This window comes from Tauraco erythrolophus, chromosome 3 (assembly GCF_009769465.1).
Source record: "Tauraco erythrolophus isolate bTauEry1 chromosome 3, bTauEry1.pri, whole genome shotgun sequence".
NCBI lineage: Eukaryota > Metazoa > Chordata > Aves > Musophagiformes > Musophagidae > Tauraco > Tauraco erythrolophus.
Window position 1 is genome coordinate 90,643,838 of NC_141467.1, and position 15,395 is coordinate 90,659,232.

At 44.2% G+C, this 15,395-nt stretch overlaps 1 protein-coding gene across 2 annotated transcripts; it reads left to right on the forward strand.

The window, feature by feature from the left end:
* The first annotated feature begins 266 nt into the window (after positions 1-266).
* CCN3 (cellular communication network factor 3) lies at positions 267-5,569 on the forward strand. Of its 2 annotated transcripts, XM_086609538.1 has the most exons (5): positions 267-332; positions 429-660; positions 959-1,210; positions 3,071-3,279; positions 5,273-5,569. In XM_086609538.1, the coding sequence occupies exons 1-5, from the start codon at positions 267-269 to the stop codon at positions 5,567-5,569; spliced, it is 1,056 nt and encodes a 351-aa protein (XP_086465664.1). The 2 variants fall into 2 exon arrangements, with proteins under 2 accessions (XP_086465664.1, XP_086465663.1); XM_086609537.1 differs by having other exon boundaries at positions 267-660.
* The last annotated feature ends 9,826 nt before the right edge of the window (positions 5,570-15,395 follow it).

Consider the following 15,395-nt stretch of genomic DNA (forward strand, 5'->3'; position numbering starts at 1 on the left):
GGCTCCCGCCTGTGCCGCCCGGCCCCGCGAGGGCCCGGCGAGGCTGGGGCCGCGGCTCGGCGCCGCCGGGGCAGGTGGCGGGAGAAGCGGGGCGAGCGGAGCGGAGCGGAGCGCCCGGCCCGGCTCCAGCTCCCCGCCTCCGGCCCGCGCTGCCCTCGGCGGGGGGGTTCTGGCGGAGGGGGGTCCCCGACAGCCGCTATATAAGCGGCTGCAATGGCTCTGCCGTCAGAGCCGAGCGGCGCGGCGGGGAGGCGGCGGCCGGGACCATGGCGACGGGCGGCAGGCAGGGCCTGCCCGCCCTGCTGCTCCTCCTCCTCCTCTGGCTGTGCGAGGCGAGTGCGGGGCGGCCGGCGGGGCCGGCGGGCGGGGGGAGCCAGCAGGCAGGGCGGCCCCGTGACGGCGCCCTCGGGGCCGCTTTCTCCCCGCAGGTGAGCGGCCGGGAGCCGGAGTGTTCCCGGCCTTGCGGCGGGCGCTGCCCGGCCGAGCCGCCGCGCTGCGCCCCGGGGGTGCCCGCCGTGCTGGACGGCTGCTCCTGCTGCCTGGTGTGCGCCCGGCAGCGCGGCGAGAGCTGCTCCCCGCTGCTGCCCTGCGACGAGAGCAGCGGCCTCTACTGCGACCGCGGCCCCGAGGACGGCGGCGGGGCCACGGGCATCTGCATGGGTAGGTGGCGGCGGGCGGGCGGGAGAGACCGGGGTGGGAGAGAGACCCTCCCCGGGCCGGGGCCCGCCGCCGTGTCCGCTGGAGGGGGCCGCGGTCCCGCGCTTCTCCCGCCTTCCCTCCGGCGAAGCGGCTCTTCCTCAGGCCTGCGGCGGGCGGAGGGCTGCGCCGCTGCTGCCGGGCGGGGTGTCGCGGGTGGCGGCTGTGGGACGGGGAGGGCGTCCCGCCGCAGCGCTGTGGGCGGCGCGGGAGGTGCCGAGCGCCCTCGGTCTCAGCGAAACGGGTTCCCTTCTCTCCCTAGTGCTGGAGGGAGACAACTGCGTGTTTGATGGGATGATCTATCGCAACGGGGAGACGTTCCAGCCCAGCTGCAAGTACCAGTGCACCTGCCGAGACGGGCAGATCGGCTGCCTGCCCCGCTGCAACCTGGACCTGCTGCTCCCCGGCCCCGACTGTCCTTTCCCCAGAAAAATCGAAGTCCCTGGAGAGTGCTGTGAGAAGTGGATCTGCGACCCTAAAGATGAAGTGATTTTGGGAGGTTTTGCTATGGCTGGTGAGGAAACTTAAACTAATTTTCACAGGCATTGTGAGGAGGAGGTGAGATCAAACTGGAAATATCCGTGGGGTTGCCAAATCTAAGACACGTTACTTTGTGTGATCGTTTTTTTCTGATGTTTTTTCTCATCTCGTGTCGCCAGTGAATATACTGGTGGTTATGGATAAAGGCAGAACTCGATAGGTAAAAGAAAACATATTCAGAGGATGAATGTGTATAGCAGTTTTGCAAACGTGGTTAACTTGAGTTAGTTCCCAATTCTGAAATTGCTGTTCATCTGGTAGAGGGTAGTTCTGTGAGTAGAATAAAACAGGGGCAAGCTCATCATTCTCCAAACATTTTCACCCCACAAAGTCAAAGCTGCAGTCTTGCTAGTTGCTCTGCAAGAGTATGTTACATCATAAATACTATTCTAACATTTTAGTCTACAAGAGACTTCTTTCCCCCTAAATCCCCCAGCTGTTACAAGTGGTCAGCGTGGTAGCTAAAATGCCAACAAATTCCTGCCTGTCTGTGCTAGAGCTCTCGTCGTTATCGTTGGCATCAAAAGCATTACAAAGTACTTGGAGAAGTAGTGGTTATAAACATAGTGAGGGGATCTGAAAAAAAATCCCATTCCAAAACGCAGAACTCATAAAGTGCTTTTGTAATTGAAAAAAATAAAGCTACATAATATTTTCCCGTTTTCTGACTGAATGATGTGTCCATCCCTGTTAAATTAGACTTATTAGTTGAATATGAGTTTTCATAAGCTACTTTTACTGAGAGTTGAGGGCACTGCATTCTCTTCCAGTCTTAAGACTTCTTTGTGGTCTTAAGCAGTTAGTTATGCTGAAACTCAGCTAATCCATTTGAAAAACAAGTAAGGAAGGATCCAGGAAGAAAGGCTCTAGTAACTTTTCGAAGTGTTACGAAGTGTCACTTGTAAGGCACATAGGTATAAGCAAAAAGCTTGCCACCTTTCTGCTATTTTTCGTTTTCTTTGATTTGTTTGACAGTGACAGGCTAATCCACAAAAGGCCTACAGATGGATTATCTGCATTCTTTCTAACAATGGCCATCCCTCTTGGGAGGCCGCCTTTTTGGAGCTTTACTGTGCAAAAGGGAAAAATGTTCTTGTAGAGGGGCTTAACAGCAAGAGCTGTGACTGACAGCTCAGTCATGTTGCCTCATTCTGTTTGCTCCTGTGATAACCACTGAACCAGACTATACAGTTAGCAATATTTGCATAGTACAGCTTAACGCTGCCGTGAGGGCAGGACAGTGATCAGAGCTGGCTATGGCTTTGAGAAGCTGTGATAACTCCTGGAAATTACTTCCTTCCTCCCTCCCTCCCCACCATCACCCTGGCTATAATCTGTCAATAATTGACAAGGTCAGGTGACGTTATGACTCTTGGAGTAAAGGACTCTACTTCCCTGCTGTTTATTAGTTTAGATAAATCAGACTCTCACAAAATGTATCTAATGTAAATATTTTTATGATGTAGCTTTAGAACAGGTTTGAGATGTATTTCCCTTGGAAAGAATGAGGAGTAAAGAGTTACTAAAGTAGAGTTCTAAACTGATTAAAAAATTGACAGTGATTCTTCCAGCTGTGGACTTGGGTGAACTGAATCTAAACGCTTTGCTGATTACACTGATACACACCTTTCTGTTATTTTTTAGATGTAGGAAGTTGCCATCCAGAGGTCCTAAAAAGGCAGCTTTTAAAATTCCTAAATCCAGTCAAAGCCATGGATTTTGGACCTTTTTATTGTCTCACGTGTTTCTTCCCAGATGTGGTAGAGTTTAATTAGATACTGGGTTTTCACATGAGTCTCTCTTGTAATAAAGTTCTGTGGGGTTTTGTCTCCAGCCTACAGACAAGAGGCCACACTCGGTATCGATGTGTCGGATTCAAGTGCCAACTGTATTGAGCAGACAACAGAATGGAGTGCTTGTTCCAAAAGCTGTGGAATGGGCTTTTCCAGCCGCGTTACCAACAGAAATCAACAGTGTGAGATGGTGAAGCAGACACGGCTTTGCATGATGAGACCTTGTGAAAATGAAGAGCCATCTGATAAGGTATGCTGCAGGGAGTGACGGAGGAGCAGGGTTTCTTCAGCTGTAACTCCAAGGTTGCAATATTATGGTCTAGAATGCTCCAGATGCCAGTGTTTTTGGTAAGCATTAGACTTGCCCTGTTTGCTCAGTGGCTTTGTGCTGCACATCCAGCAGATCGAGGGAGGTGATGCTCTCCCTCTGCTCCGCTCTGGGGAGACCCCACCTGCAGTACTGCATTCAGCTCTGGGGTCCCCAACATAAGAAGGACGTGGAGCTATTGGAGTCAGTCCAGAGGAGGGCCGTGAAGATGATCAGAGGGCTGGAACACCTATCCTATGAAGACAGGCTGAGAAAGTTGGGGTTGATGAGGAGAATCTGATCAGGTTGATCTCTTCTTAGCCTGGAGAAGAGAAGGGTCCGAGGAGAGCTTATTGCAGTCTTTCAGTACTTAAAAGGGGCCTGTAAGAAAGATGGGGACAGACTTTTTAGGAGGGCCTGTTGCAACAGGACGAGGGACAATGTTTTTAAACTTAAAGAGGGTAGATTCAGACTAGATGTAAGGAAGAAATTGTTTACAATGAGGGTGATGGAACACTGGAACAGGTTGCCCAGAAAGGTGGTAGATGCTCCATCCCTAGAAACATTCAAGGTCAGGTTGGATGGTGTTCCGAGCAACCTGATCTAGTTGAAGATGTCCCTGCTCATTGCAGGAGAGTTGGGCTAGATGACCTTTAAAGATCCCTTCCAACCCAAACCATTCTATGATTCGTCTCAAACTGATCAGATGCGTTGCACGTGCAGACTGTTCTGACAGCTCACGCAGTCTAACTTCTCACACAAATGCAATTGTACAACCTGTGTGTATAATTCAGAGTTGCTCCAATCATGCGGAACAGATATGTCAGTTTTCTAGTCTGCTGAGCATCTGGAACTGCAGAGAAATATGTGAAATCCTGCAAAACCTGCTTTGGTAAATTAAACCTTATCTTAATTCTTATGATGCTTTTTCGAAAAGCAAATCCAACACTGACACTTCACATATAATAAACAAGTATCTAAGGGAGCTGACTTTTTTACTGCTTCTACACATTACACAAATGTTACTGTCAGGGAGAATAACACGTTGGTAGGTAAGGGGACCATCACTTTATGTAACGTTCTGAGCATTGGAAAGCATTGCTAGAGCCTTTGCTGAATACTCTGTGCAGTTTTAAATACTGTGTTTTGAAAAGGATATGAAACGTTTGGGAAGAGTTGAAGAGAGTACCAAGAACGATCAGAGTTGTAGAAAACATGTTCTTCTGTGGAAAAGTTGATTGAACTGAACTTTTTCTGAATGCAAGAGAACAGATAAGTGTTCTCATAACTGTGTTCAGGTGTTGCAGCTTGTTGTGAGTCCACAGGGGATACAACAAGAAATGGTTTGTTTAGACTGCACAAAAATTAAGACATGAGTGAAAACCTTCCAAGTGATAAGAATGATGAACCATTAGGATTGTCTGGGGCAGATGCAGAATCTCTGTCACTGAAGACTTCCAAGGACAAGTTAGAAAACCATCTGTTAAGAATAACATGGATAAAGCCTTGTGTCACAAGAAAGAGCAATGACTTTTAAGGTTCACTTTAGCCCTCTTTTTTTTTTTTTTCTGAATTTTGTCCTCTAACTTTTTCTTTTGTCTTCCTGATTCTCTAACAGAACTACATTAGCCTGTGAAGTTTTCCACTACAGTATAGTTTCATAATCAATGTTGGTTTGGCTTGTCTCAGGTGACAAAAGTGGGCTTTAATTATTTGTCATTTATTACTGACCTAATAAAACACTGGTGTCAAAAGGCAGATCTCGCAGGACTTACCTGTAAGTAACTATTGAAGCAGCTGCAGAGTCTTACTGGTGCAGAACAAGCAAAGATGGCAAATTTACTTTCAGAGTAGACCTGTATCCTTGCGTGTCAATTTTTAGCTGCTTTCTGTCTTTTGCAATGGTATATCTAATGGCTCTTCATCTTTCTGTTAGAAAGGGAAGAAGTGTATCCGAACAAAGAAGTCCCTGAAAGCTGTTCGCTTTGAGTACAAGAACTGCACTAGTGTGCAGACGTACAGACCTCGTTACTGCGGCCTCTGCAGTGACGGGCGGTGCTGCACCCCGCACAACACCAAAACCATTCAAGTGGAGTTCCGCTGCCCGCAGGGCAAAGTCCTAAAAAAGCCAATGATGCTGATCAACACCTGTGTCTGTCATAATAACTGTCCTCAGAGTAACAATGCTTTCTTCCAGCGCTTAGATCTGACGTCTAGTGAAGCAAAAATGTGAAAAGCGTAAATTAGGTAATGCAAAAAGTATAAATAGTTTATACAAAACTTGACCCACAATCAGGTGAATGTAACAATTGCATATGTAAAATATCTAAGGTGTTTTTTCAAAACAGTCTAGGCGCTTTTTTTTTCCCCTGTAGTTTATTAAATACCTCATTTTACATTTTCCCCCTCCAAATGTCTCTTATTCACTTGAAAGAAATTTTGTACCTTGGACAGAGCCTTCTCTTTTTCTTGACGATGGCATAAAGATTACAAAGCGAACGGCTGGTCTTTCTCCTTGATTTAAGGGGTTCATGCCACAAGCTCTTTAAGAGTAAATGGATTCCTTGGGGAATGCATGATACCATATCACATAAGCTTCCAGTTCTTAACTTCACTTTGCATAATGCGTATAAGCACTTCAGCGGTGTTCTTTTTCCATTCTAGTGAAACTGTTTCTGATGACAGTAAAAATCTTACTGATGAAAGCATTGCATTCTTGTGTCTTATAAAATACCGTCTATCTGTACCTGTGACTTTTTCTGAGGATCAGGTTTGCACATAGCCTCAGAAATGACATAGCTAAATCTCATATCCTGGGGCATAGCAGACTGATAGCTGACAGCGATTAAATTTCTCTGTGGTAGCTTCACTAGCAGTCTAATCCAAAACCCACTGAAGTCAGTGTCTTAGGAGAACTTGAGTCTAACCAATGTGTGTCTGTAGATCAAACTATTTGGATGCAAAGGTAAAATTTCTGTAAATTCCTCTAAAATACTAACTGTATCATATGGTGCTTCGTTTCTTAGAAAGGTATATATGTAAATAGAAACTGTATATATTGTATATAACTTTACTAAGTAAATAAACTTTATGTGATTCAAAATTTTTTTTTTCCTAGAGTTGTTTTTCTTAAACTACCAACTTTTTAACAGCTAAAGGCAATGGGAAGAGAAAGGGTCTGCAGACTTCTAAAATCAAAGGACCCCATCTTGTGATGTTCTCAGTGTACCTCATTGTAACCACTGCCCCAACAGGTATGCAATGTCTTGGTGCAGGAAAGGACGAATAATTTGTGAGGCACACGTTAGAAGGGAGGTTTCTTTTAGAGCGAGCCAGCCTGGGAGATAGAAAGATGTAAATACAGTTAGGTTTGGATGCAGCATTCCCTGAAACATAGTGGTGGTGGGGAAGAATAATTTTGTGATCTGGAGTTTGGGTTTGGGTCTGAAGTACTAATGAAGTATTTAATTTTGTCTCGTAGCATTTCTGCCTCATAAAAGCAGCCTATGAGCCTGCTTGTGCTAGATATTGTGTGGCGATTCCCTCAAGCATACGGAGCCTGAGGGTGGCGGTTTCACATATGTTAAATCGTGTATGTAACGGGATTGTGCAAACAGGTCATAAGGACAATCGTGCAGACGTTCAGCTGCCTGGACTGTGGGACCAAGCTTAGCTCAGTGTCTGTGTCTCTCTTAGAGATACCAGAGTAGTGCTTACGCCACAACTGTTCTATAGCCATGGGGTAGGAAACACCTCTTTCTTGAGAAAAAATAAGGCAGAAGGCCAAATCTGAGCGCATTTGGCCCAACATCCTCCTTTGCTGGAGGACGAGGCAACCTCCAGTTTGGCAATTTCTGACACACACACGGAACGGAATTCAGCTCCAGGTGAAGACTCCTAAATTTGATGTCTACATGTAGACATCAAAATACTTGTTTCAGCCAATGGAGCCCAAAATAAAGTTAACTGTGAGCAAGCATCAGCAGTGGAAGTTTTTTTAGTAGCTTTTAAGTCATCCTTGAAAGTATGAGGCCCTGGTGATAAAACCCATACTGATTCAGTTAAGGTTAGATGGATCTTGGGTCCTCACCTGGACTCTTGCATGGCTTTCCCCACTAACTGTGCCAATGACAAATTTCTTTGTAGTCATTGCTGTTGTTACCAACACATGCCTGCTTGCTTTATGCTGTTCAAACAGCTGGAACAAGACTAGTCTTGTCCTTCATGAGGCATGCACTCATGCACACATGCACACTCACTGCCCTTGCACTGGTTATTCCTAACCATAAAATCATAGAATAGTTTGGGTTGGAAGGGATCTTTAAAGGTCATCTAGTCCAACTGCCCTGCAATGAGCAGGGACGTCTTCAACTAGATCAGGTTGCTCAGAGCACCATCCAGCCTGACCTTGAATGTTTCTAGGGATGAGGCATCTACCACCTCTCTGGGCAATCTGTTCCAGTGTTCCATCACCCTCATTGTAAACAATTTCTTCCTTACATCTAGTCTGAATCTACCCTCTTTCAGTTTAAAACCATTGTCCCTTGTCCTATCACAAAAAATTTGTCTTCCTAAAAGGTTTGTCCTTATCTTTTTCATAGGCCCTCTTTAAGTATTGATAGGCTGCTAGAAGGTCTGCCTGGGGCCTTCTCTTCTGCAAGCTGATCAACCCCAACTCTCTCAGCGTTTCCACATAGGAGAGGTGTTCCAGCCCTCGGATCATCTTTACAGCCCTCCTCTGGACTCACTCCAACAAGTCTGTATCTCTCAAATGTAGAGAGTTTGTAAAGTTCTCCCTGGTTTTGCACCTCAGCAACCTTATGTCCCAGGAAATGCCGACTGCTGGAGAGCATGAGAGCAGGACTTTTCTAGGTGGTTAAGGAGCAGGTTAGAATCTAGGAGAGAGGGAAGAAGGATTTTTTAAAACTACTTCTGTGCCACATCTCTTATCATCTGCCCCCCTGAGACTCAGCCTGGTTTATACAGTGCTTTTCTAATGTGACACAAGCTATGGAGTATTTCTCAGGATCATCTTGCAAGTTACATGCCTCTTGATTTGCAAGAAATGCATCAACTACCGAGCAATGCAGCATCTGATTGTCTGGCCAAATTGTAACAGTCTTTAGATCAATAAAATGCAGCTAATCCCAAGCCAGGAGTAATTAGAGAGGAATGCAGTCAACCACTGATTTCCTGAGAAGCAAAACAGTTCATGCAATCACTTTATTCTGACAGTTCCTCTGCTCCTTTCACATCCAAAGTTGTTTATACTTATCCATCAGCTTATCATTGCTGCGTTGCTTCTCCTTTATCCCTCTGCCTTCCCTTCAGTTATCTGGATTTTCATATAGTTCCTTATGTTTTCCTTTTATTGGATCATACAAGCAAAGCATGCGCACCAGGGACAAGCAGTTCAAGTAGCTTCCCCTTTACAGGCAAGTTGAAGAGCTTATCTGGCATGTGAACTCATGACCTCTTGTACATTAAGACCATCCACTACTCTCAAGTTTGTGGGTTTTTTCCCCTCCAAAGGCAGGAGTTTTATTTCCAATATTTTTAAGAGACAAACTCAGCTTCCTGCTGAGACACTTGTGGCTCGTCCATCACTTCCTTTGAGAAGAGAATTATGTGCACTATGGCATATGAGTTCCATTCTACCGCAAGTAACTCCTTTTGTCTATACATGTTTCCCCAGCACTTTAAGCTACGGCCTCCACTTCAGTACATCCAGTGGCAAAATGCCCCCAATAACCTTCCGTAGTGCTGCTCTGTGTGATCTGCACATCTTCAACTCATTTTGTGAGAAGAGAGTTGCATTGTTATGAGCACTACGACCTTCACAAAAGTGCGACAATGTTCAAATCTTTACCAGTTATTTTTATTAACACCAGAACTATTGCAACTCAATGTCTTCTTACAATGCTGCAGCATTTCAGCAGGAAAAATATCTTTTAGAAAGGAATATAAGTGTTTCCTCTGGGAAAAAAACCCCACAAAGTGCTTCGCTGTCTTTTAGACTTATATGCATAATACCAATTCAGAGGCTATTTTTACCTCAACTCAGTCGATACAGCTTTTCACCCGGTATCAGTTTTGTTATATTTGTTTAGATTTGTTTTACTTTAATATAGACGATTACTTGCTTAGACTTTGGGCCTATTTCAGCATGTTCCTGCAAAAGGTCATGACACCAATCTAAGTAAAACACAACAGCAGTGTGTCAAACCTGTGACATTTGTATAAGCCAACCCCAATGCTAAAATCATGAACTTTCCTGGTTTGCGGCTGTGATTTTCCCAAACAAGCAAAGTTAAATTATTCAGATTGAGCAAAATTAAATTATTTAAATGTCAGCAATGCATTTTTGTATCTCCCAGGATTCCCATCTGAGCATTTCAGTGAATATCACTTGACATTCAGTGTATGGGTACATGCACCAAAACATACTGAGCATGACGTGTTGAGGGAACAAGCACAAAATACACTGGTTGACTTGTTCATCCCATACTCTCTGAACAGATTTACCTTTCCTTTGCTAGTGCTAGTCAAAGACTGTCCCAAAAATAAGCTGGTTAGAAATCTTTCTATTTATTTATTTATTCGTTTAATTTAACAGCTTTTGGTGTTAGCAACTGGTAGGCTAAGTGCACCTTCAGTAAGTGCTGTTGATGACAGCCAGTGGTACCCCCTACAGCACATACACCCAATAGTGATGTTTGTAGCTACTTCCAGGGTTGTTTCATCTCTAGGATTTCATTACAGTAACATGCTTCTGGCATTTGATCTGCTTTGAGTTTGTCTAAGGCAGCAATCAAATACATATTGCAAGTCTGTCTTTTTTTTGCCTTCACTGTCCGTGTAAGGAGTGCAGCTGTCAGCCTCGGCAGCTGGACGCCTGTCACTAGAGTGAAAACCTCACAGTGAGTAAAATTCTACAATTCATTTCAGTAAGATCATGGCTTCACCCTTTCTGTTTTCCAGTGTAATTCCAGGAGTAGTACTTCAGGAAAAATAGAATGTGCCTATTTTATCTTTCTAGTCCAAGCTATAATTTGTCTTCACTCTATTTTTATTAATTTATAGGTGTGTGGGGAGATGAATGGGAGGGAGTTCAGTTACTAATTCTAGCCCTAATACTTGTATCTTATGACAAATCTGAACTTAATGAAATAAGATTTTATTTCTCTCCTCTGACAATTTACTAAGTTGGAATTTATTTTTGTTCTTAATTTTTGGAGGAATAATGAAATATTTCCAAAAGAGGGCTACCAAAGCCCTCTGCTTTAACAGAAGTTTCAAAAAACCATTCTAGTTATGTCCATCATGTACATTTTGTAATATGATCTCTCTAGTGCAGGCATCAAATTTAGTGTGACCTGTGGGAATATTCTGCTCTGATTTTCCCATTACCAATCCCAGTTTATGCATTACACAGGTATGAACACCTGTTCTATGACCAGAAGATAGTACTCTGATATCATTCAAGAGACCTACCATGCAGCTGTCAGAGGAACAGTTTACTTGAAAATATCTAGTAAATATGTTTTATATTGGTTTAAATCCCTGCAGTTAACACTGCGCAAAGTGTTAGCTAAATGTGCAAAGTTAGAGCTAATAGCCTGCTTCTTTATAGTCAAGCACATCTTTAAAATCTCATGTTCTCTCCATGGGCTGTGGAGGAAGCCCAGCTAATTGACCGCCTGCCAGTGAGCTTGCTGGAATAACATGAAATAAATCTCACACTAAGTCTCTCTACTTAGAGAAACAGTAGGCAATAGCCATTGCTGATCTATTGACTTGTAGATTAGCAAATGGAAAAAAAAATAGTTATTTATATCTCAAGAAGTAGGTTTATCTGCCCTGGACATGCAAATGGTCACACTACAATAATGAGGAAAAGTGCCCCACTGACCTAAAACACTTCAGTGCTCATGGTTGTTAACCTGGTTGTTGTTATTCTTGAAGTTAGAATACAATATTGCCCCCAAAATACTGAATTTTAGTTCATACAGGGAGACTTGTATCTCGGGTCTCCCAGGTTGCCTCTCCTCTTCTTTAGCCTTTCATTCTACCAGCATGTGCTGAGTCTGTTTCCCACTCTCTGACATATTTTTCCCGTTCTTTCCTCCACAAAACACTCTTTTTATCCCAGTTCTCCAAGCCCACTCCTTATTAATCACTTCTACAGTGCCCTCAACTGGTAAATTAACCATATGTATCCCATTGCCTGAGGCCTTCCCGGTGCACCCCATGCACCTCCTGCAGCCTTCCTCCACCCTCTCTCCGTGAGTCTCACTGCCCTCAGGGCACATGTTATATCCATTGCTGTTGCGAAAACGTTTGCTTGGAGCTAATCAGAAATTTTTCAAGCATACATGTAATTGAAGTTTGCTGAAAGCAAACCATTTACAAGGATATTTTAAAGAAGAAACAATGTGTTAAGGGAGAAGACTTGCTCCCCTGCACCACTGGGTCTGGCTCATCTAAAACCCAACCTCAGCACCTCACCTCGCCCGATTCAGAGAAATTCAGAAAGAAAGAATCTGTGCGTTGGGCCAAACAGAGACCTGAGCCTGCGCATAACCCAGGGCAGGACTCTGACAATCAGGACAGAAAAATAAGCCCATTAGCCCCTGTGGGAGAATTGCTCGTTTGGGTTGTTTTGTCTTTTTTTTTTTCATCCTCTGTTTTTAACTAAAGAATTGCACTTCAATAGAAAGGTGTTTGGTTTTTTTTTTTTGTGTAAGAAGAAGCAAATCACAGAAATCATAGATAGAGGCAGAATCAAATCCTCCGAATGGCCTTCATTAACAGCTACAATCACTGAAATGCTTGGAAAGTTGTACCCTCACCATCTGGCAAAAGCTGTGCCTTCAGACGGCAGCGTGGTGGGCTGGCTGCTCCTGAAACAAAATGCACCACTTTGGCGAAAAGAATCATACTTTCAACGTTTTGAAAGGATGTACCTTTAGCACTCTGCAGCTAATGCTCTCACTCTGTAGGATGAGAGTTTGGGATCATCCATTAAACTCTGCCGTTCTCATCCCATGCCCACGGCGAGGGCCACGCTAAGGGCTGCCTTTGCCACCGCTGCATCGCTCAGAGGGAAGACGAAAGAGTTGTCACCTGGGGCCAGAGTTACAAGCAATATTTCACTTCAAATTTATAATAAAATATGGATTCTCCTCCAAACCATGGAGAAGGGGGACACCTGGTGGCTGCGAACATTTTGTCTTGTCAATGGTGAGAAACTTTGGGAATGCTCCCGAAAGCAGGGATGCCTCCCGAAGGACCATGCCAACTGATGTTACTTTTGACAACTGTCACTGGTTATGGGGACATTAACAGCAAGGGAGGACAGAAGCCTGGACAGCTGTCTGGTTTTCAAATGAGCACAAATTATTGTCAGCATTATGGCAGGGCCCAGTCCCATCGGAGATCTCTTTTGCTCAGCATAGATATACGACGCAGAAGAAAGTTTCTCATTCCAGAGACTTTCCAGTTAAGTCAGAAGGACACAAAGGATGAAGAGAAGGAGAGGCTCTTTTCTCTGGTTAGAGCACAAGGCACTAAAAGCTCAGAATATATGAGTAGCTTCCTTCCCACCAACATAATTTGTGGTAAAACCGGGAAATGAGCCCACTTCTCTTAAGTCACCATCTGCAGCCTTACCCGCAAAGGCTGTCCTCCTCCTCCTCTTAGCTTTACCCTTTTGAGTCCATCCTGCACTTCAGAGGATCATGTTGCAGTGGAAATGAAGCAATATGCTTTCTTTATAGAGAGACCCACAGGGTTCTCGGGCACCACACGAGACCTTTACAGAGCAGAAGGACAAGGAGCTCAGGGAAAATGGTAGTCTCAGGAATGGTGACTGTTCACTCTATCGTGAAGCGGCTGCTCTCTGTGTATGCTGCAGATGAACTTAAGACAACCTCACTTCATTTGATTGCAAACCACCATGTTTTAGGTTACGTGTTGCCTGGTGTAACATGGCTTTGCATCTCTCTTCCCTGGGACGCTTGTGGAGGAACTGCTCATTTCTCACTTGCACTGACCGTTAGTCAATGTGGTTGCTGAATCTTTCCTCTTCCAAGTTATAGTGGACATTTTAGCTTCTATATCAGTGTGAAAAAAAACACAAAGCCTAGGGATCAGTATTTGCAACCCATGTACAGCAGCAGAATCATAATTCTGGAGAGAGTCAAAGAAGACCAAGAGCCCCGAGGCTGGGGAGTGAGTCCCTGCCCTGCTTCCTGGGCACTTGGCACACAAAAAAAGAAGAGAGAAGTTTCTCTTGCAACCTTCAGGCCTGCCTGAAGTGGGAAGGGAGAGGGAAGGGCAAGAGCATAGTTTTGAGAGATAGAAAAAGCCTTAAGCCAGTTGCAGCTGTTGCACCAAGGTCTTCGAGGTGTCTTTGCTTTTATTTAAACTGGCTTGGGCTTTTGTTTCCTGGAAAAAGCTGATATGTTCTTGCCTTAATTCACATTTGTTCAGCATTTTAAAGCCCACTTCCCCCCACCAAAAAAAAAAAAAAAAAAAAAGAAAGGAACTGTTGAAATGCAAGTGCTGAGCTTTTCCCAGCTTTTCAGTGTCATCAAAAGAGGTTTTTCAGATCTACCACGAGGGGGAGGCATCTGAAAAATTATCAGGCACCCATTCTTGGAACTCCTTTATTTTTTTTTGTGAAAAAAACAAGGACGTCCACAAAAAGAGTGCAAGCAAATCTGTCTTCAGGCTTATAGAATATATTAAGCTTTTCATGGCTGTTATCAATTCATATCCTTCTAAGTAAGATTTATTTTTTTAAATCTTATTAATTGCAGTTAGAGTAAAATTCAACATTTCCCAGAGGAAGAAAATCTTCTATATACAGAGTGAAATAATAGAAACAGTTTCTCCAGAATTTAAGACAATCAGGAGAATCATGCTGCCTGTTTAATATGATGTAGATGAAAGAAAAAATCTTTCTACATTTCAGGTGTGTTATACTACACATTGAAACAAAAAGTACGTACTTGTACTAAAAAAGTAGCGGTTTTCTCTTTCTAATAGACTGTTCCACACACTCCAAATCTATTTCCCAACCTAATTAATTTGCTGTGCATCTGAAACAGAATTTTTAAGGACATAATGACCAAAACCTAAGAACATGAGAAGTCTTAGAGTGATAGCAAAGGTCACCAGAAACATTCCATTGCCCACAGCACCAGCAGACAAGGCAGAGGAAAAAGCCAGATGATGCAGAGGGAGGTCAGATCTCTTCACCGTGGTCTCCAGCAGATCAGTGGCAGATCCAAAAATATGAGGTACCAGCAACGTATCTCTTGGATGACTTTTCTAAGTGATGAAAATAAAAAGAAGTTTCTCTCTCAGTCCCTCTCTCTGATGACTGTACTTCAAGAAGCCATGGAGCCTTCGAAGTCCAAGGTCAATGTGAGCGCAGAGCTATGAAAAGCAGCTTGGGAACCCTTTGGGATCACTAATTATGAGTGTATGAGAAATGGTCTTCTCCTCTGCATGAGACGTGAGTCTATCAAAGATTGGCATTCAATAGCAAGCCTGCAAAATAGGCCACCTTTGAAAGCTATAATGAATAATCTCGAAAGAAACCCTTATAAAATTTTAAACATGCACAAGATAGTAGCCAAAGGCTTAATAAAATACACAAGCCCTACATGCAAAAAAACAGACAAAACAAACAGAAACCTATGGCAACTCCAAGCATAACAACATGGACCTCATAAGGAGGAATTAACAGTAAATCTCTCAATAACTTGCCTTTCGTGGCCAGAGGTCTGCTATCTCCCCAGGGTACCGAGCACACAGAAACCAAATTAAACTGTGGTTATCTGATGTCTCTGGTGAGATTCACTTCGTCCCACGTCAGAGCTCAGTGGGTAGCTAAAGCCCAGGACCGGGAGTCAGAAAGTCTGCGTTCGGTTCCCAGCTCTGCCACAGGCTCGCTGTGTAGCACTGGTCTCCTTACTCAGCCTTTGTTTGCCTCAGTTTCCATGGCGTAAGAAGTCAGGGATTGCAACTGTGCTGCAGTGCAGGACAAT